Source organism: Rattus norvegicus, chromosome 4 (genome assembly GCF_021556685.1).
Source record: "Rattus norvegicus strain SHRSP/BbbUtx chromosome 4, alternate assembly SHRSP_T2T, whole genome shotgun sequence".
Taxonomy (NCBI): Eukaryota; Metazoa; Chordata; class Mammalia; order Rodentia; family Muridae; genus Rattus; species Rattus norvegicus.
In genome coordinates, this window is record NC_141537.1 from 105,416,641 (window position 1) to 105,437,991 (window position 21,351).

The following is a 21,351-nucleotide window of genomic DNA, read 5'->3' on the forward strand; positions in this document are numbered from 1 at the left end:
TGTCCCCTAGGACACAGGGTGGGGTGGGGTGTTTATTTGTATGTGAAAGGAAACTTGTACCCCGTGACAGAAGGGGGTGCACCTAGGTCATCCCGCTCCATGAGTCCACCCTCTCAGCCCCAGGGTCTGGCTCAAGAAGACTAGAATTCCCAGGGGAGCCACAGACCCGGCGGCAGACGGTGCAGGGCACAGAAAGGAACTGTTTCCAGTGTCACAAGCACAGGGCTCCAGAAAAGGACCTTGTTCCGTGGGAAACCACAGAAAAAGGAACGGGTGTGACTGAGGAAGAAGGACTGTTGGTCTCAGGATGGAACTCGGCACCCCAGCCAGAATGGGAGCCGTAGACTGGGTAGAGGATATAGACTTCAGAGATGTCGAAGCAGCCTGCAGCATGCCTGTCCCTGTTTCCTTCTCTTAAAAGATTTTCCTTTTAGTTATGTGTCTGCATGTGAGTATGGATGAGCACAGAGGCCCCGGACTCCCTGATTTTGAAGTTATAGGCTGCTGTGAGTTGCCCAATGGGTGCTGAGAACCACACTTGGGTCCTCTGCAAGAAGAGCTCCTAACTACAGTCACATCTCCAAGCCCAGTAGGCCTGTCCTAACCTAAGCAAGCGGTTGTACTATGTCTGGTCAGGACCACAGACAAGTGCTTGTGCTGTGCTCTCCCGCAGCGACATAGGATGGCCTAGCCTGTTACTCAGTGTCTGAGGGAGGCCCACTCTCAGGACACCTCGGGTCCACATTACTCTCCCCCCATGCATTCCCTAACACCCCAACAGTCCTTTCCTACTTCTTAGTCTACTTTCTTCCCCTCTCCTGTCTCTATCCTAAAATGACCCACAAAATAAAGGAAAGTAACAAGGCCACCCAACAAACCACTGTGCTGGAACTGGAAAGGACTTGAGAGCACAGGGCTTGGAGCCAGGCCATCCTGATTCAAGGACTGTCTCTGCCGATGACTGCCCTGTCTCCTGGGGCCTTGTTTCCCTCTTCTGGAAAATGACATTAATAATGATCATGGACTCACAAACTCGTGGTGGGGGCTAAGGGAAAAGTGAAGCAGAGAGAGCTTCTCCTAAGACCTGGGCCAGCCAGCCTGAGCACAGTCTAGCCAGAGGCCATGGTAGGGACCCCTCACCAACACCAAGTCGGAAGGATTCCCTGGTCCTCCCTCACAATCCCGAGCTAACGACTGCCCACTGTCTGGCTCACCCCCGAGTCCATTCAACATACACGAGTACTTTATACGTTGCAGCTTTTACTTCAATTTGAAGCAGATGGTTGCACACAGATGTGAACAGCTTTGGCCCCTGGAGCACAAGGAGCAGGCCTTGGCTTTGAACGTACCCGTTCCCCCACATGCTGGCCCCTTCCCCTGGTCCCTTCCTCCCTAAACGCTCGTGCCTGACCTGCCCACAGGCAGCTACTGCCCTCCAGCAGAGTACTACCCCATGTGATAGCCTGAACCTGGCCACTGGTGAGGAGCACCTGGTGGGGCACATCTGGGAGCAAGGACCCTCAGAAAGATTTCCTTGGGGCACGTCCTGGGTGGGGCGTGGGGCAATATTGCTTCTTCAGTCTCCCCCTTTCTTCCTCTCTCAGGAGGCTTGGGTTGCAAGGAGCCAGGACCCAAAGGGTATCAGGAACAGGAGTCAGAGGCCTGGGTAGCTAATGGGAAGAGTCAAGGATCTCAGGCCCCATCTTCCACGGCCAGCCTGCTTGTCATGGCTCTAGGAAGACTGTCTCCAAGATGACCAGCTGCTCAGAGCCCGGCACAGACAGAGCACTGGCTTGGAGGGTTAAGTGCTTCTGAAGGTCACCAAAGGCCCACACCTTGCGTGAGTTCTGGCAGAAGTGCTAATCCATCTTTGGCTTGAGGTGGACTTGGTTGGGCAGCAATGGTGTGGTTTTGTGCTGTTGGAACTTCATCCCATGGTTTCCTTGGACGATCGATCTCTGTAGAATCTTTGGCAATAGCCCACCCCATCAGGCAGAAGGCAAAATCTGAAGTAACCCTGGATGGCTGGAGGACATCAGGAGACTAAGAGGGAGGCTGGTGGCCCTTGTCCTGGTCCTCGGTGACCCTGAGAGGTGGTGCATGGGATGAGTATATGGAGCATCTTGAAGAAGACAAGGAATGAGGCTGTCTGTCTCCTGGTGGTCCCAGCTTTCTCCTCAGGCCTGACTGGGGAGAGACTCACAGTGGTGTCCGTGGTCTAGCCTGTGACAGGTCACTCCTGAAAAAAAAAGTACCAGTATTATCCCTGTTCATCCCGAAGTCGGATGCTAACACTCAGAGGACATTCAATTGTCACGGCTGCCCACATCCACACTGACCCGGCAGTATTTCAGTCAAACAATATGGCCGGATTTAGACGAAAAACTAGCAATCCCCACACCATGCCCCCTTTCTCCCCACTGAAGTCCACTGTCTTGAGGATGCCAAACCCTTTTAATCCCAGGGACACCTGGTGCTGATGTCACGAAGCCCAGAGTCACACCTCCGAGGGGTGTCAGAGCAGCCCTCTACTATGGGTACCAGAGTTGGGTAACAGCAGGGCTTCCCTGTATGCTGTTGTTTCCCAAGGAAGTAATTGTCTGCCCATCACTTTTACCATCTCCCCACCCTATTTGGCCAAGAACCTGTCATCACAGGTCCTGAGCCCTCCTTTAGCTGTGGCCTATCACCCACCAGATGGGACACCTGACACCATTACATCTTAGGTGTCCACCTCTGACAAATGGCTCAGATGAAGGAAACCAACGAGTCAGTCCCTCCTCTTTATGCAGAAATGAGAATGGACCTGTAGAGTCCTCACCCAGAAAACAACAGAATCCTGTGTATCTGAACATCATGAGGTGGAGACAGAAGGGGTCCAGAGTCCTACTGTGTTGCCTTCACAGGCACCTGGGACATCTTGAGAACCACGAGTTACTGGGTCAGGCTGTCCCTAAGTCCTGAGCTTCCAAGAAGGGACAGATGAAGAGGGCAAGCCAAGGACACACTGGAGCACCAGTCCTGGAGGACGGGGGGATGGTCAGAATGAGTACGGAGGCTCATGAGGGAGCCAAAAATCCATGCAGAACATGGAAAAAGTACTCAGAGACCTTATACAGCACACCTCTGTGTTCTGTAAGAATCCGGAGCAAGCAGTTCCTGCTAATGCTTAAGCAAACCAGCTCTCAGGCACCACTGACCTGCCGGGACCCTTCTCACATTCTGAGTCAAGAGCAAGCCACTGCGGGCAAAGTAGGGAGTGAGTGCTTCACACGGCAATGACAGGAGTTGAACCCAGATGAGCTCTGCTTCTCCTATCAACAGAAGCTGCTCCTGATGAAGCCTGGCTTTGAACGGCCAGCAGGAAGGAGCCAAACCATGAGGCTGGAGGGCTGCTAACCACAGGCCTTTGTGTGTCTTGCCTTGGAGGCCCCAGGACACTGGCAGGAACATAGCCAAGATGTGGTCCGAGATCCAAACCAAGAGGTTAGAGCCAGGCTGGATACAGGGGCCAAGCAGGACGAGTGAGCCAGGCTATTGGAGGAGGAAGGCTGTCCTGCTAAGAGTGGCTAAGCAGGGGAAAGGAAAAGTGAGAGGCCGGCAGGATCTTGCCGTGGTAAGTCCCAGGCTTACATCCTCCTGGCCCATTGTGCATGGCTGGCCCCAACAGAGATCTGCTTCTCGTTACTGTGTTGGAGAAGAAGGATTAAGAAGCAGAAGGAAAGCCCACGGGGATGGCACTGGGTCTGTGGTCCACAGCATGGTTTACAGCCACGTCATCCGGCACTGGCTGCCTGGGCGGGCCCTGCCATGGACTGGGACTGGGGCTCCTTCCTCATCCCTTGACTATGGTCTGGAGAAGGAGTGGAAGGCCGAGACCATTCTCCTAGCCCACACCGTGAAGGCGGCCAGGACAGCCTGGCTCCAGCTACAAACCCTCCCTGCCGGTTCTCAGACTGAGCTCACAATTGATGACCAGCTCCAGGTATCCCCCCCCCCCGGTCCACCAAGGGAAGCTTCAGTATTCATTTGGTTTCTTCCTCTGGACCAATCAGCTGTGGCAGAGGGCAAGGAAGCAAACACAATTGCACATTGTTGCTATTGGCTATTCTGGCATGTCTGGCTGTGATCCTGTCAGTAAGGCAGAATGGATGACATCATCACAAACAGAAGTCACCCTTCCACCTGTCTCTTCATGTGGGGTCAGAATACCAACCTACAGGGGCCAGTGAATGGCTCTGTTCACTGCTGTAGCCCAGCGCCCAGCAGGACTCCAGAAGCACTCAGTATACACCAGGCACAACCCCCCTCAGTCGCAGGCTTCAGACTACTGCAGCTCTCTGTACCACAGGACCTTCCTCCATCCACAGGGGGAACTATGGGGCTGTGTGACTGCCCTTTAGCGATGTTCCCCCTGTAACTTCCAGCAATCTCAGACGCTTCACTTGTCCCCTTTCAGTTTGCTTCTCCCCCACCCCCTCCGATGACCGTGCATATCCCTTAAATCCTTCCTCTCCTCTCTTCACCACTGTGTCATGCAGGGTAGTTGAGCCATTTTGGGGAAATTAAAAATTAACCAGGCCAGGGAGATGGAATGAAGGAAAAAGGTACTTGCCACCAGGCCTAGTGGCCAATCTGTCTATCCCTGAAACTATGTGAAGAGAAGTGACTTTCACAGGTTGTCCTCTGACCTTCCCATATGTGCCATTGCACGTACACACACACACACACACACACACACACACACACACACAAATAAATAATTCCTATGTGTGAACATTTTGCCCCAATGCATGTTTGTGCACCATATGCATGCCTGGTGCTTACAGAGGCCAGAAGGAGGCACTGTATCACCAACTGGAGTTGCAGACTTGGGAGTTGACATGTGGTGCTAAGAACTGAGCCCAGGTCCTCTGTGGGAGCAACCAGTGCTCTTAACCACTCAGCCATCTCTCCAGTCTCTATTTTCCTCCTAAGTTTAAAAAATGTATTGTTCATCAGCAATGTCTACTTTAACCTACTTAGCTTTTTTCTCCACTATTTTCAAATTGTCCACTTTTCTACATTTAACAATTTGGATAGTCTTCAACAGGTGTGAAGAGAGACCTGGTGACATTGAAATCTGGACAGTGATTTTTTTTTTTAATTATTACATCCCCAAAAGAGCAGATTTCAAGCATCTTTTAACTAAAATGCAATAGAAAAGCAGAGAGGTAGGAGAATTTTATGAGAGCCACACCAGTGTCCTTTTTAGCCTTCCATGTTGGCTGCTGCTGTCAGTCAACTAAGCCTCGGTTTCCTCATTTTAAAAAATGTTACTTATTGTAAGGCGAAGGACACTGTCAACAGGACAAAACAGCAACCCATACACTGGAAAAAGATCTTTACCAACCCTACATCCAATAGCAGACTAATATCCAAAATACACAAAGAACTCAAGAAGTTAGGACTCCAGAGAACCAAACAATCCTATTTAAAAGGGGGTACAGAGCTAAACAGAGAATTCTCAACTGAGGAATCTTGAATGGCTGAGAAGCACTTAAAGAAATGTTCAACATCCTTAGTCATCAGAGAAATGCAAATCAAAATGACCCTGAGATTTCACCTTACCCCAGTCAGAAGGGCTAAGATCAAACACTCAAGTGACAGTAGATGCTGGCAAGGATGTGGAGAAAGAGGAACACTCCTCCATTGTTGGTGGGATTGCAGACTGGTACAACCATTCTGGAAATCAGTCTGGAGGTTCTTCAGAAAATTGGAAATAGTTCTACCTGAGGACCCAGATATACCATCCTGGGCATATACCCAAAAGATGTTGCAACATATAATAAGGACACATGCTCCACTATGTTCATAGCAGCCTTATTTATAATAGCAAGAAGCTGGAAAGAACCCAGATGACCTTCAACAGAGGAATGGATACAGAAAATGTGGTACACTTGTACAATGGAGTACTACTCAGCTATCAAAAACAATGACTTCATGAAATTCATAGGCAAATGGATGGAACTAGAAAATATCATCCCGTGTGAGGTAATCCAGTCACTGTACTCATTCTCAATACCCAAGATTCAACTCACAGACCATATGAAACCCAAGAAGAAAGTGTGGATGCTACAGTCCTACTCAGAAGGGGGAAGAAAATAATCTTGGGAAGTAGAAGGAGAGAGGGATGGGGGGCATTTCAGATAGGGAGGAGATGGGGGAGAAGTACAGAGGGTCAGGAATTTGAAAGTAGGAGAGTAGCAGTGGGGGAAGGGGAACTAGGGGTAGCCACTAGAAAGTCCCAGATGCCAGGGACCCAGGAGGTTCCCACGACCCAACTGGGAGGACATTAGCCCAACAAAGGGGAGACAGAACCTGTAGAGACCACATCCAGTGGATAGGTATGGCCCCCAGTTAAGGGATGGAGTTACCCACGCATCTCCAAAATATTAATCCAGAATTCCTCCTGTCAAAAGGAAATGCAGGGACAAAGGGTGGAGCAGAGACAGAAAGAGGCCATCCAGAGGTTGCCCTACCTGGGGATCCCTCCCACATGCAGTCACCAAACCCAGACACTATTGCTGATGCCAAGAAGTACTTACTGACAGAAGCCTAGTATAGCTGTCCTCTGAGAAGCTTTGTTAGAGCTGGACCAATACAGATGTGGATGTACACAGTCAAACATGGGGACTGAGCACAGGGACCCCAATGGAGAAGTTAGGGCAAGGACTGAAGGAGCTGAAGGGGTTTGCAACCCCATAGAAAAACAACTATATCAACCAACCAGACCCCCCCTCCCTGAAGTTCCCAGGGACTAAACCATCAACCAAAGAGTTCACATGGGAAGACCCATGGCTCCAGCTGGATATGCAGCAGAGGATGGCCTTATCCGGCACCACTGGGAGGGGAGCCCCTTGGTCTTGTGGACGCTCAATGACCCAGGGAAGGGGAATGCTAGGGCGGTGAGGCAGGAGTGGATGGGAGGGTGGGGGAACACCTTCATAGAGGCAGGGGGAGGGGAGAGGATAGGGGGTTTGTGGAGGGGAAACTGGAAAGGGGGGATAACATTTGAAATGTCAATAAATAAAATAACGAATAAAAAGTGAAAAATGTTATTTATTTATTTGTGTGTGGGAGACGGGGTGCACCACAGGGCCTGTGTGTCAGTCAGAAGACAACTTACAGAAGTTGGTTCTCTCCTTCCTCCTAGGGTGGAACCTGGTCCTAAGGCTTGGAGGCAACTCACCTCAGAACGCTGAGCCATCTCCTCAACGCTTCTATCCTTAGTGTGCGTGGGTGTGTGCATGCAGGCCAGCGGAACTCAGAGACCAACTGCTGCTGACTCAGGACTTGTAGATTTGCTCTAAGTCCATGAGCTTCTGGCCTCAAGTTTCTCAGGAACTGGAAACAGGCAAAAAGTCACTCATCTCCAGCCACCCTGTCCTACCCCACCTGGACATGAAGCAGATGGAGAATTCAGGAGCAGGATGTGACAGGGACATGGTAGGAGTCTGCGGTTCCTCCTGTGTCTTGGCTGGGAGGATCCTCAGGGCTCCTAAGGGCAGGCATCAAAGTCGTAGACAAAGCCTTTGAGTCTGAGAGTCAGGATGGGGAGAACCTATTCACTCAACCAGCTGTAGTGAGTTGCTGTCCCATAGCAGGTTGGTTGGTGAAAGACACTGAGTTGGAGGCCCTGCCCTACTTCCTGTCTCGACTCTGTTCAGTCCCCTGTATTCCCCAGGGCCATTCCCCAAACAGAAGACATCATCCTGGATTCTAGGTTCGTGTATGTAGCCCACAGGTCCCAGGCTCTGAGACTACTGCAGAACAAACCCTTCATTTGCTGAAGACAATGATTCAGGCCAAACCTCTAGGCTGGAGGGTGGTACAGAGAGGGACTTTCCTAGCAGTAAGAAGCAACAGTTGCTGAAAGCTGGAAGCTGAGGGCAGGTGGCTGGCAAAAGCCTTTCCTATGCTGATGTGTAGGTAGAGCTAAATCGCAGGCAACCTGAGCTGCATTCACTGCTACCGGCTCTAGATATGGACGGAAGCATCCTACCCAGGAATATGCAAGCTCCAGCACAGACTGTGGCTCGACCCCTTACAGAATATTGAAGCTCTGTTCAGGTCCACCCTCTCAGCCCACCAGCTCCCACCTAGAAAGAATGACTTGTTGTTCCCAGCTCCCAAAGCACTTAATTCCCAGTCCCCTCCATCTCTCTGGGTTACTGATCACACACCCACCCTTCCACCCCTCCCAAGGGGCACTGCCTCAGGCACCCTGATCTTCTCACGGCCTGGCAGGGACGTGAGGGATTGAGGCTCAGTGCAAGATTTTTAGAAAAGTGGCCACGTGCCAGGAACCTCATTTCACTCCCTCGCTTACACTGACAGAGACAAGCCTTGGGAAATGTGTGTCACTGTGTCCATTCTGCAGACGACGAAACAGAAGCCTGCATGAGCACCCTGTGCTACTGGAGCTGCTGCGGACGAAACATGGACCCTGGCAGTCCTAACGAGCCAACTTCCGACTTGCCAACTTGGACCAATTAAACAGATAGTGACAGAGACTTATTAAAAGGGACCACAGTGGGAAGGGGAATGAAAAAGAGGTTCTGCAGCCCCCAAGGGAACTGACATGAAGTTTAGGTTTAAACAGAGAGGGACTAGAGGTGGGTATAACAGATCAATCCTGTTTAATTTGTGGTCCAGCCATCACTGTTACCTCAGCTTCATTCTCTCTTGGAAAAGTGCTCTGACAAGCTGTCAGAACTGTGTGAAATCTCTTCCTGGGAGACAAGTTTTCAGCCTTTTCCTTCTCCTGGCTGGGAGCTCGAGAGACCTGGCACACCCAAAGCTAGGACCAGAGCCTACAAGGAGCCCCCAGGGCCTGCAGGGGACCGCCACGCCATGCTGACGCCTCTTCTCTGGCTGCTGATCTGTTTCTCTCTCAGAGCTCTGCCTGTGTCTCCTGAGCCAACTCTTTCTTGGCTTCTTCTATGTTTGTCTCTCTGTGTCTGTCAGTCTGTCTTTCTTGGTATGGTGCCCTGTGAGGGCAGGGCTGGTCCAGGCAAGGCTATGGGCCACAGCTGCTGTAGCTTCCCAGTTGTCTCCAGTCCTGCAGGCTCCCTCCTGGCAGCCCCCAGAGTTCAGGACTCTTCCCTGAAGCACCAGGCTGGAGAGAAACAGAGCTAGGTGGACAGAGCCCAGACAAGCAGGAAAGCCCCACTCCTCAATCTTCCCAAGTGGGTCTGGCCCCCACAGACACCCCCTATGTGTATGCACACCCTAATCTTTTTCTTTCTCCCAGTGGGAGACAACTGGGGAAATTCCAATTTCTTGGGGCTGAGTGTTTTTATAGTCTGACAGAAAAAGGGAGGGGCACAGTGTCTCCTTGGAGACAGCCATCCCTTTGAGATCAGTTACTTCTCTTACCTCACATCATGCTTCTAGGGTACAGCGGACCCTGACCCTGACCCTGACCCTGACCTACAGACACTTGTCTCTTCACTAGTGAGCCCGACGTCAGGTCCCTGAGCCATCTGGCCTGAGATGGCAGTTACTGTGACGCTGCATCTCTCAGCACCTCCCCTTTGTAATCCTTCTAGCAAAGTGACAACAGGGGCAAGGAGGCAACACCGATAAACCAATCTATGCCATGCTGGCCTCTGCAAAAATCTCAGTCTGTACCCAGAAGACACACAAGGGGGCCTGCCATGCATAGGACAGCACCACCGGAGCATGTGTGTGTGCCTGTGTGCATTTGTGTGTGCCTCTGTGTGTGTGCACCAGTGTGTGTGCCTCTGTTTGTGTGTGTGTGACTATGTGTGTGCACCAGTGTGTGTGTGTGTCCGTGTTTGTGTGTGTGACTGTGTGTGTGCACCAGTATGTGTGTGTGTGCCCGTGCATGCACATGTGCCTGTGTGTGTGCCTGTGTGTCTGCATGCTTGTGTGTGTGTGCCTGTGTGTGTATGCATCTGTATGCATCTGTGTATTGCAGCTGGGAAAGGCCAGGAACCCCAAGCAACCCAAATAATCAAATGCTTTCAGCAAAAGCAACTGGAGTTCCATGCAAACACAGGGAGTTTGGTTTTGGAGGTGTTGCTTCCTTAATTATTTACTTTTTGAGACAGGATCTCACTAATGGTCTACAGTAGCCTCAAGCTTGCTCTATCTCCCGAATGCAGGTATGAGTTGAGACTCCTTTTTCTGTGATGCTGGGGGTCAAACTCAGAGTTTTATGCATGTCAGACAAACACTACCAATTGAACTAACTTCTAACTCAAAACTGCAGTTTTAACAAGAGATATCCTTTTTCTTGTCTCTTCCAATATCCTTAAGCCCATGCCTTAGCTAGAATCTGGAGCCACTGTGGGATGTGGGTATAGGTGGGGCCATCTCTCATCAGGGCTTTTCTTTCCCTGACACCTTATCAATTACACCATAAAAGGAGGTTCCAGTTACACTAAGGAAAGGCTGAGAATGAGATGAGGGAAATGACTCTTTCCTTCCTTTCATAGATGTCTGTGTGTGTGGGGTGTGTGTGTGTGTGTGTGTGTGTGTGTGTGTGTGTGTGTGTGTGTGAGAGAGAGAGAGAGAGAGAGAGAAGGGGAGGGAGGGATGGAGGGTGTGGGGTGGAGGAGAACCACCCAGCGGGTAATACAATATAGAGGTTAATGGTGCCAACCAGTGTCAGCAGAAAGTCTGTGTTTGAATTCTGAGATCCATTCTACTACCTGTATATAAGCAAGTCAGTTAACCCTTTCCTAGGCAACTCAAGGTCAAAGCCATGAGCATCACCTGTCTCCCTGGGTCCAATACTAAATGGCCTCTGCTTCTTCACCATTATCATTCTACTTCTTCCCTGGGTGTGTGGCCCTGGTCATCTCTGTCCCTACTCCCAGAGCTGGCCTTGCTGAAACAGGTTGTTTTTGCTTTGCGCTTAGATCCCAGGCACCTGGGAGTCCAGGCCATAAGGCCTGCGTGTCAGCAACTACGACAAGCTCCTGTCCACGAGAGCCCTCCTCTGCATTGGTAGCTATCACTTTAGCTCTGATCTCCAGGGTGGGGCCTCTGTCTGTTTTTCTCACTGAAGTAATCGACATCAATGCCTGTCAGAGCGGGGCTGACACTTACTTAGCCTTAAATAAAGTGCATTGGTCATCTTCATCATTTTCTACATAGGGATCTAAAAAGATTGAAGTAAAATTATATAGGCTGGGAATAGAGCTCAGTTAGCAAGTGCTTGCCTAGCAAGCACAAAGCTCCAGCCCCATGCCCAGCATGGCAGAAACTGGCTGGGTTGGAACTGGCTGTAATCTCAGCTCCAGGGAGACAGAGATGGGAGGCCATACTCCATTAGACAATTAATAAAAATTAAAATTGACACGTATACGCTGAGGAGGGTACAAAGTGGTCTACCCTCTGCAAATTACCCTTCTGGTACCAACCCATGTCCTTCCTGTTCAGGGTGTTAGGGACCAGGAAGCGTGCTCCTGTGGTGGGAGGGGGACTCCCACAAGTGGCTGTCACCACCCCCGGGTGGGCTCTGAGTAACTTGTTTCTTGTGCTGGCACTTGTGCCCAGCTGCATGTCTCTGTCCTCTCTGCCACCATGGAACCATTTCTAAGGGCTTCTGATCTATGGAGGGCTTGTAAAACCATCAACCAACAGCCTTCTGAATTGCACCTTGCTGTTGTCCTGCAGAAAACCTCCATTTGATCCTGACAGATGGCCGCACACCTGGACACACAGACACACAGACACACAGACACACACACAGATACAGACACACACACACACACACACACACACACACACACACACACACACACACACAGTTATCAACAGAGAGACGGTCGGACTCAAGTTTTCTTCCTAAATCAAAGTCAAGTTCTTGGGAAACATCCCAGTCTAGTCTGACATTTGGCTTTTTCTGGCTACTTTTCAGATTGAGTGGCCATGTTCTCCAGGACCCCTTTTGACTTTCATTTGAGAAAACCTTTTCATAGTCATTGTGCCCTCCGGCCCCTTGTCCACATTTTAGGAGGAAGATGCTGCCTGCCAAAGGCAAGTACCAGCTCTCAGGGCAAGCTTAAACGGCTGTGCTGAAATGCAGGCTCCTGGCCCCAGAACAAACACCACTAGGTGGTCCAGAGAGAGGGGTGTATCAAAGGTGGTGGTAGCCTGAGTCCTGCCCAGCCCCACCCCGCTGGAGCCATGGGTGAGACTTTCTGTCATAGAACGCCTGTAAATAATAGACATCTCTAAGGGTGGTGGGATTTAAAAAAAAATGATGTGAGAGGATTTTGCAAACTGTAAACATCTATTACCTGTAAAGAGGCATGAGGTCATTGGGGAGCTGGCCACCCATCCACCCATGTTCCACGGACCTGAATGCCACCTGCAGAAAGCGGGGCTAGGGGCACCAGCTTTGTAAAGATACAGCTAAGATTAAAGTAGCTGGGGAAACAGTTTTCTGCCACCGTGGTCAGGGTTATAGCACTGGTTGGCTCCACTAAAAGGAAAACTACCCTGTCACAAATGGAGTCAACTCTCCTGGGTTGGTCTATGTGGAGACTACTCTGTCGCCCTCCCAGGGCACGGGCCCGATGTTTTTCCCAGGAGATGTTCACTGGCGTTCAAGGAAAACAACTCTTCGGGGAAGGAAGGATATATCTAGAACACACTGCACTAAAGAAAAGAAGCCTTCATCCTGGTCTTGTTCTCAACCCAAATTTTGGATGTCCTTTGAGAATGAAGTGCTTGAAACTATGGCAGCCACTGTGTAGTCATGGGGAGCAAAGAAAAAGAAGCCTGAATCCCCAAGGCAGGGATGGGCTGTTCTACAGGACCCATGAAGACACTGGAGTAGGAGTCCAGGAGGGCTTCCTGGAGGAACCGAGCCTTTCACAATGGGTCAAAGTAAGGCAGCGCTAGATCAGATGGCTGAAGGCAAGGTTACAGTCAACAAGCAAGCATGTGCACCAAGCAGGCCCTCCTGGCCAGGAGATCTGTGAAAGTTGGGACACAAGAAACAGGTGGCTGGGGCTGGGTCAACACTGGTGGGTAGGAGGGACAGCAGCGTGTTCTGTCGAGTCTGACCTATGCCTGTGGAGAATATGTGGGTGCTGGGAATTGAACCCTGGGCCTCTGGAAGATGAGCCAGTGCTCTTAACCTCTGAAACCACTCTCCAGCCAAGCCTGAGACTCTTGAACAAGGTCTCATGGTCTCTAAGGCACCACTGAGACCCTGACACCCTGCCCCCCTAGAAGTCACACAGGGAGGACCCAAGGGCTGGCGCCAAGCCCCTCTGGACATGAGATTAATGGCCCTGAAATTATGATAAAATAAACGTTTGGTCCTGCCCTGTCTGCCCAAGTGTAGGCGGGTGGAAAACACTGGGTAAGACAGGAAGAAAGGGGTGAGGGCTTTGAAGAAAGCACAGCATGCTCTCCAAAGACCCAAAGGGGAGGCTTGGGGAAAGCAAACCACTGGCAGTCACTTCATACTGCTAAGTGAGGGGCCTGCTGGCTCTGGGGTCTTAAGGGACAGCAGGGAGGGAGCCAATGGCAGAGAATACAGGGAACTGATGGGGCAAAGCCCTGTCCCCCTGCCCTAAGCCCAGAGCCACACTAATACCAGAAGCACACCATGGCCAACCCCTCCTGGACAGTCTTGACCCCATCCCTACCCAGAGGGGTTCCAGGAAGACAGGAATCCCTGCTTTTCTCTCTTCGTCCCAGCTGCCAGCCCCGCCCCAGGATCCCACAGCCCAGGACAGGCCACCTGGTGACTGTTCCCAGAAGGTGCCCAGATTCTGAGCAGACATGTCCCAGAAGCCTTTGGCGACAGTGGCGGCAGCCGGTTCTTTAAAAAGGCCTCACGTCATGCTGTAGTCAGCTGTGGGGGCCCAGGCACTGGGGTGTTTATGGCTACCACTGTTCTCCCAAAAGCTCCTCTGTGCCGCCCCTCTGATGAGCCAATGGACGCGTCTCTGTCTCTCTCTCCTGTCTTCTGCTAGTCTCCCCCCAGCCCCTGCAGACACAGTGTTTGCTTCTTCTGCAAACTGGGGTCAGTCGGGGTACAACGGGATGACTTCTCCAGCTCAGTGCTATCTGGTTAGAGCTCCAACAATGACACGTCAGGACCAGGCCACACTTTTGGAGATGACCTCAGCAATTACAGGTCAGGACCTGGCCACGCATACTCGCACACACGCATGAGGGTACATATGGGGGACAAAAGTTGACATTAGAGTACCTTCCTCACTTACCTCCGTACAATATTCCCTTTCTTGAGACGGGGCTTCCTCCCTGAATCTAAGCCTTGTCATTTCATCCATCACATGCTGCCACACTCATGAGTCTACTGGGGTGGGACCTCTGGTCCTTACTCTTGCCTAACAAGCACTTTATCTATTGAGCCATCTTTAGCTACTGTCCTCCCATTAGACTCCCCGACCTTCTTGCTTGCCTGTCTCTTCCAGGCCAGAGGAAAACAGTCGCTTCCCACTATTCCCAGGATTAACAGCTTTGAGACCAAAAAAAAAAAAAAAAGTTGCCAGTATCCTTAGAAGTAATTAGGTGGCCTTCAGGTACTCCCAAGAAGGAAGAAATGACACCTGGTGTCAGAAGAGGAAGAAACAACACTGAAAGCAAACAAGGGGGTGGCATTGGGGAGGGGGGGAATAAAAACCAGAGATAAAAAGTCAAGAGCAAACAGAGGCGCCTGAGAAACACGAACTGCAGCCGCCAACTTTTACGGCATCCAGCTCTGTTATTCATAAGCGAGTTTCCTCTCTCACAAAGAACCTTTTGCACGGTTTTCGCTGCTGCCTCCAAACCAGCTGCTCGCGCTGTTGTATCTGAGTGATGATGAGGTTCTGAAAGGGCTTTCTGGGAACAGATGGCCAGGGGAGAGCTGGGGAATGTGCCAGCGGAGGGCCGGGCGAGCTGCCAAGGCCTGCGGTGACTGAGTTCTTGGGCTTCCAGCTCGCGTGCTTTCCCTGCCCTCTGCCCTCCGTGGCGCCAGCAGGCCTTCCCAGCGAGCGCTCGGAACATCTGGAGTCTGGGGTTGCCAGGAGGGGGGGGGCGGGCGGCCTGTGGGGGACCCGCTGTTCCTGCGGAGCTCCCATAGACTTGCAGGCAGGCCGGCCTCTCCCAGCAGCTAATCAAAACCACAGCACCGAATGGGAACCAGGCGGCGCTCCCAGCTGCAGCCGGAGGCCGCCAGGCGACTTAACCCGGTGTCAGGCCTCACTGGCGGCGCAGCCCTGGGGGTACTCGGAGCTGATGACACCCCCCACACCGCCCCCCGAATCCAGGCCCACCCCACTCCTTGCCACCACCAGCGGGCTATTGGCTCCCTGCAGCTAAATGGAACCTCCACGTGCTGCAGATGCCTGTTTACATAAGGGCTCCAAGTGGGTATATGGCAAAAGACATAGCGTGCGGGCTGGGAGGGGGTCGGATGGGGGGCGCTCCTGGGCAATCTTCAGGAGAGAAAGAGCTTTCGGGGGTTTCAACCAAAGACAGGAAACCTATTTCCTGGCCCTAAGGCACATGGCTTTCTCTTGGCCTCAGTTTCCCTTCTGTGCAATGGCACTGCTTCTGACTCCAGTATTACTGACAAGAGGTGGAGATGGTTGATACAGTGCTTGGTGCACAGTGTACCTCACCATATGGTTGGTGTCTGTTGATGGCAGTCTGTTTATTGGCATTCTTTTGAGCCAAATGTTGCCTAGATTTCTTAATATAGATCCACACCCTTTGAAATCGAGGATTTATGGACTGGCTGCTTGCTGGCCTCACTTTAAAGGACAGAATCAGAGCTCTAGATTCAAGTGCTAGAGACTCAAAAATCCCTAACTTGAAGGTTCTGCATCTGTCCACCCTGGGTACCTTCCCTTTCCTGAGATGTTCCTTCCTAGGGCTGGATGCGAACTTGTTGCTTTGTAGCTGTACACTGGAAGAGAAGGGCAGCCCCTCTCACACAGGGTTTTGTTTAATCCCTTCAGAAAGGAAGGTCTGATGTTCCTGCTTTATTCGGGGAGAATCCTAGAGACCAAAGAGATTAAGTAACAACTCCAAGATCACCAAGAAAGAAGTAAAAATGTCAGGATTTAAAACCTTGTCTGGTCCCAAAGTCCTAGGTTTTGTTTACTTCACAGTTAAGCATGCCAGAGAAGACAGCACTCACGAGAGGTGTAAAGCTCTCAGGGTTCACCCCAGCTCTACACAGACACCCTTCTAAAGCATCTATATCCTAAGCACAGTGAGTCCTTGTAACAGAGATGGTTCTCGTGTCTGAGCACGCAGGGCAGTTGCTTTTTTTTTCCTCGCTCAAGGCTCTGAATCTCTCTCTATTCACACCTAGCACTACAGGGTGAAAGACAGAGTTCTGATTGGCAGAGCTGGGATAGCAGCACCCCAGCCTCTACCCTACCTCAGACCACCCAAGTAACATCACAGGCCACTGCAAGGAAAGCCGGCCCAAGCTCACCTGGGAGGCTCCCCAGCTAATGATCCCTCCAACCCAGGCCTTGCCAGACTTGTGGCCTAACGGTGTCAAATGTGAGAGAAGAAACAGCAGCTGAGAGGAGGCTCCATGTTGGAACAGCTGGCGACAAACATCTAAGTAATTGGAATGCCAGAAAAAATAATTGCATCCATTTTTATGACTGGAAGGGAATTGGGTGGTGGTTTCCCACCCACCTCTCTTTTTCCCCAGCTTAGATGGACTTCACAGACTTTGAGAGCAAATGGCATTTAACTCAATGACTTAGCCTGGAGCACGCTGGCCGGCCTGAGTTCCACGTGGGAAGCAATCAGTGCAAGCCTTCCTGAAGGGGACACCCAGACACAGCAGCGGTGACCACATATGTGGCAGGCTGAAGGACAAAGCTAGGCCAGTGCCCTCAGTGGGTGCTCAGGTCCACATGGAGCTGGAAGAGCTGGACCCAGGCAGGAAGAGGCTCTTAAGCCTTTGCCACATGCGTTCAGGCTCTATGAACAAGGCTGAAAGGGATGGTCCAGAGCTCAGCCACCTGGATAGGACACTAACCAAAGCTCACACTAACTGTCCTCTCTTCCCCCACTGACAACCCCCCCCCAAAGGATCTGCCCTTGGTCTGTCCCCAGAATTGACATCACACAACTCTGTCATTGAGACAGTCTTTCAAAAAGCAGAGTCTGGTGCCCCACCTGCTATCACCTTAAAAAGCTTCCGCCTTCTCTCAGGTGGCAGTAAACCGCAGAAGGATAAAACTTTACCTGCTTAGGAGGCCACAGACTCCAGGGAGCCCACACTCAAAAGGCTCCTGTCCATTTCCTTAGCCCTACAGACCACATAGGCTGGCTGACACCCTAGGTTCCTCAATGGAGTGCTACCCACCCTACTGTCCAATCCCACCCCACAGCTGTGAGCAGCCAAGGCTGTCCCTCCATAGCCATTCACCGCCAAGACTCAAAGAACTCCATCAATGTCCGCAGGAGACATTGTTGCTGAGTTACTTGTAATATCTGGAAGATAACGTTCTAGATTAGGGGTTCTGGCTCTCCTATAGGATGAGAAAGACTCACAGAGGCCAGTTATGAAGGAACAGAACTGTCCCCATTCCTGTTCTTCATACTCCTCCTTCTGAGAGGCCCCCCAGAAGCTGCCACCATAGAAACAGAAGCTGTGGGAGCATAGTGCAAGGCCAGGCGCTTAGCGGCTCTCTCTCCAGCACAGCCCTCCCTGGAGCCTTTCCTCCTCCAGTCCTGTCTCTCAGAGGCCGAAAGGCCTCTGACAAGGCTCTCTGCACTGCTAGGGCATATGCGTTGTGTGAAAACTGGAAGCTAGACAGGAAGAATGGCTGGTGAAGGGCTGTGATGGATAGAGATGTGCAACTGAGGCCTGGGGAGTGAACAAAACTCAATGCCGCTTTTGTTCTTAATGCAGACCTAAGAGGCAGGATGGCTCATGGGATGGGTAGATCAGGAGTCCTGGACGCAGGCTCTCAAACTGATATCCTGAAGTAGGGTCAGCCAGCCGTCCATGTTTGCTCATAGAGCCATCTCCCAGCTCAAACTGTCACCGGTCTCATTGGCCAGGACCACCAGCATCTCCAAGGCAGAACAGACATCTGCTCATAGGCACAGCAGTCTTCATCCACAGCCCCTTGGCCTCAGCCTCTGGCTGCCCTTCCTGGTGGTCTCACATCACAACTGCTCTTTCTGCCTAAGGCTTTGGGGACAAGGGCTGCTCGCTCTGTAGCCAGGGTTGTCCTGAATTCTTGGCAATCTTCCTGCCTCAGCTCCCAGAGTGCTGGGCTGGGATTAGAGGTATGAACCATCTTGCTAGGTACCACATAAGCCTTTAAACATGAGCTGAGTCAGGCGCCCCGTAAGATGACTCTGAGGGTAAAGGCACTTGCCACCAAGCCTGATGAGCTGAGTTTAACCCTGGTCCCTATGTGGGAGAAAAGGGAGAACCAACAAATTTTCCTCCGATGACCTCCACGTGCATGGCACGGTCCCTCTCCACCCCCATGAATTAATTTTCTCTATGCAATTGAGTTGTAATGGAATGTCAACATGTGCCCTCAATTACACGTATTGGAAACTCAACTCCAAATCTCCCGTGCCAATAATATGGAGGCAAGGACTTCTGGGAGTTGATGATATGACGTGAGCTCATCAAGGTGACAGTGCCGGCTTTGTAAGTGGAAGAGAAACTTGAGCTAGCATGCTTGCTATCCGACTTGTGATGCTGTTCACCAGGCAAGGCAAATAAAGCAAGAAAGTCCTTATCCGAAACCAACACTGCACTGTCTATTGGACCTCCCAGCCCCAGATCCAAGAGCTAAATAAACCTCTGTTCTTTAGAAACTGCCCAGCCTCTAGTATAGGGACAAAGGCAGAGGGTAACTATGAAGCTATCCCCAACAGACACATGAAAGGGCAAAAGCAACCAACCGTGACTTGGCCTTGCTAGTAAGGGGCTGGGAGGTGAGTGTAGCCTGAGATAGCCATCTCATTTTCCATGGAGGAACAGCAAGGGTTTCTGAGTGGCCCATAAGCCAAGTGGAGAGCATACATTCCTGATGTCACTCAGAGTCTGGCAAACAGGGCCATGCACTCTATCCCAGGGCCTCCTGGAGAGTGATGCTTACAACAAGCCCAGGCATGGAGCCCCCATGCTACTCCAGACCCAGAAAGGGCGAAGCAGATAGCAGCATGGAAAGTTCTAGATCTTGATTCCTTGTACTCTCTAAGGCCTGACAGGACTTTGGGCAAATCTTCCCAATCCTCGAACCTGCTGAATAGACTCTCCTATATCCATGGCTTCCCAGTGGCCTCTCATGGCTGAAGACTCCATGTGAAGAACAAGAATTCTTCCTTAGATTTTGTCTTTTTCACTCTTGGCTTCCAAATCCTCCAACCGCAATGTACTGTTGCCACTAGATGGCGGGGACAGTGTGGCAAACTATTTTGTGTCTATACCCCCATGTCTGTCACAAAGAGGGAACTGTACAGGGATTAGGTATACAGAGAAAGACTGTAAAATCCCCATGCTTAAGGACTCCTGGAGTGGTTACACGCCCTATAAGAGGTGCTGTGTAAATCTGCTGAAGCAGAAGTGTCCTCTGGAGCCTGCCAATGTCCCAGGCAGCCTTGGCAGCACTGAGCCCTGGAGCACAGCCTCTGTCCCCTCTTGCCACAGGAGGCTTTTCAAAGAGGCAGTTCTGCATATGAGGAGGAGAAGCTGGGACACACACCCTGGAGGTCACAGGAGCCAAGGAGACTACTGAGGGCCAGTACTTTAAGTAGATAGGGCACATCTCAAGATGTGCTTCTTGTTGGGACCTTTGCACTGCTCCCCCGTCCCCCATCCCCACCCCAGAGCAAAGGGAAGGCGCCCTCCAACCAGTCACCGAGCAGGCAGGTCTGCCCTCCCTTTTGCGACCCATGAACAGGACATTTTATCTCTAAGGTGCCCCTGAGTGGGTGCCCCATTAGTTCCGACTATCAAGGAAGCTTGATAAGTTAGGAAATGGTTCTCAACTGGTAGGTGACAGCCAGGGCTGTCAGATAACTGCATAATCTGCTACCTCCATCTCCTCATCTACACCACGGGGAGGCCTCAACGGTTTCTTAGCCCTGAGGTGGTTTCACAGGGCTCCAAACGCTTGGCTCTGTGGGGCATCCTCACTGCTGGCCTTTCTTCCCTGGTTGTCTGACTGGGGCTGGAGTGTGCAGCCTACTCCAATCAAAGGACGAGCAGAGGGAGGGGCCTGGTGCTGCCCGGGAGTGCAGTGGGGAGGGGTGCAAAGAGGTGAGGAGGGGAGAGGGGAGAGAGGAAGGTAAGGGCTGCCTATCTGCACCACTAAGGGACACACACCAACAGCTGAATGCCAGGGGAGTTCACCAGGAGTTTACCAACCTCCTTTGTCACGGAGCACGCGGCATGGAGCCATCAATCACGCCTTCATTTACCCATGTCACTCTCCCAAGGAAAGCTGGCCCCGGAGTGGCTAGAGTGGCCGGTGGTGCTCACCCACTTGATGAGGGCCTCTCCTAATTGGCCCTGCTAAATCACTCCCAGGAATGCAATGTGCAATTAGGGCTGGTAGCACCCCCTGAGGAGGCCTCCCTGGCTGGGGCCTCAGTGGCCTCTGGGAAATCAGGGCAAGCTTTAGGTTCCCTGGGGGAGGGGCAGGCCGAAAGGATGGAAGCAGGGAAGGACTGGATGAAGGACACCAGAGTCCCCAGCTCCTGTTCCCAGGACCTCTTGAGCATCTCACAGATCCAGACAGTTACAGCATCTCTACTAAGTACTGGACCCTGACTGGAAGCATCAAGCCTGTAGGATACTATGGCTGTGCCCAACCCCCCTTTTCTCCTCCACAGATTTCCTTAAATATATCAGGCTTAGTAGAGGCTGTCTGCTCCACCCGCCTCCAGGGATGTCCCTGCTTCACTGCCTGGCGGCCTCTTAGCCGTCCTACTAGTCTCAGCCCAAATGCCACTTCCAGCAAGATGTTCTACCCAGCTCTCTTGGGCAGGAGAATTACTATGACTCTTCCATCTGGCCTTCCTCCGCTCCAGAATAGCCCACACCACCCCTTCCACCTGGACGTACGGGATATCTTTCTGACCGCCCTATCACTGCATGATAGGGGGTTCATATCCCTGTCCAACTTTCTCAGTGAATCTCTCGGAAATGAATAAACAGATAGATATCACACTCCCTCACGCACACCTTCATATGACAAAACCACATTCCCCAAACCCACAGATAGACTCTTCTGGGCTACCACCTATTCGGGGAAATCTCATCCTGACAGGATGTCTGTCAGGGCCACATGGGTCATTTAACCT

The 21,351-nt window shown here is 51.6% G+C and overlaps 1 protein-coding gene across 1 annotated transcript in view; it reads right to left on the bottom strand.

The window, feature by feature from the left end:
• Positions 1–1,245: 1,245 nt before the first annotated feature.
• Atoh8 (atonal bHLH transcription factor 8) overlaps positions 1,246–21,351 on the bottom strand; it is a 32,150-nt gene continuing 12,044 nt past the window's right edge. Inside the window, 1 exon segment of the mRNA NM_001109241.1 lies at positions 1,246–2,239. Coding sequence (NP_001102711.1) covers positions 2,234–2,239 — 6 coding nt within the window. The 3' untranslated portion in view covers positions 1,246–2,233.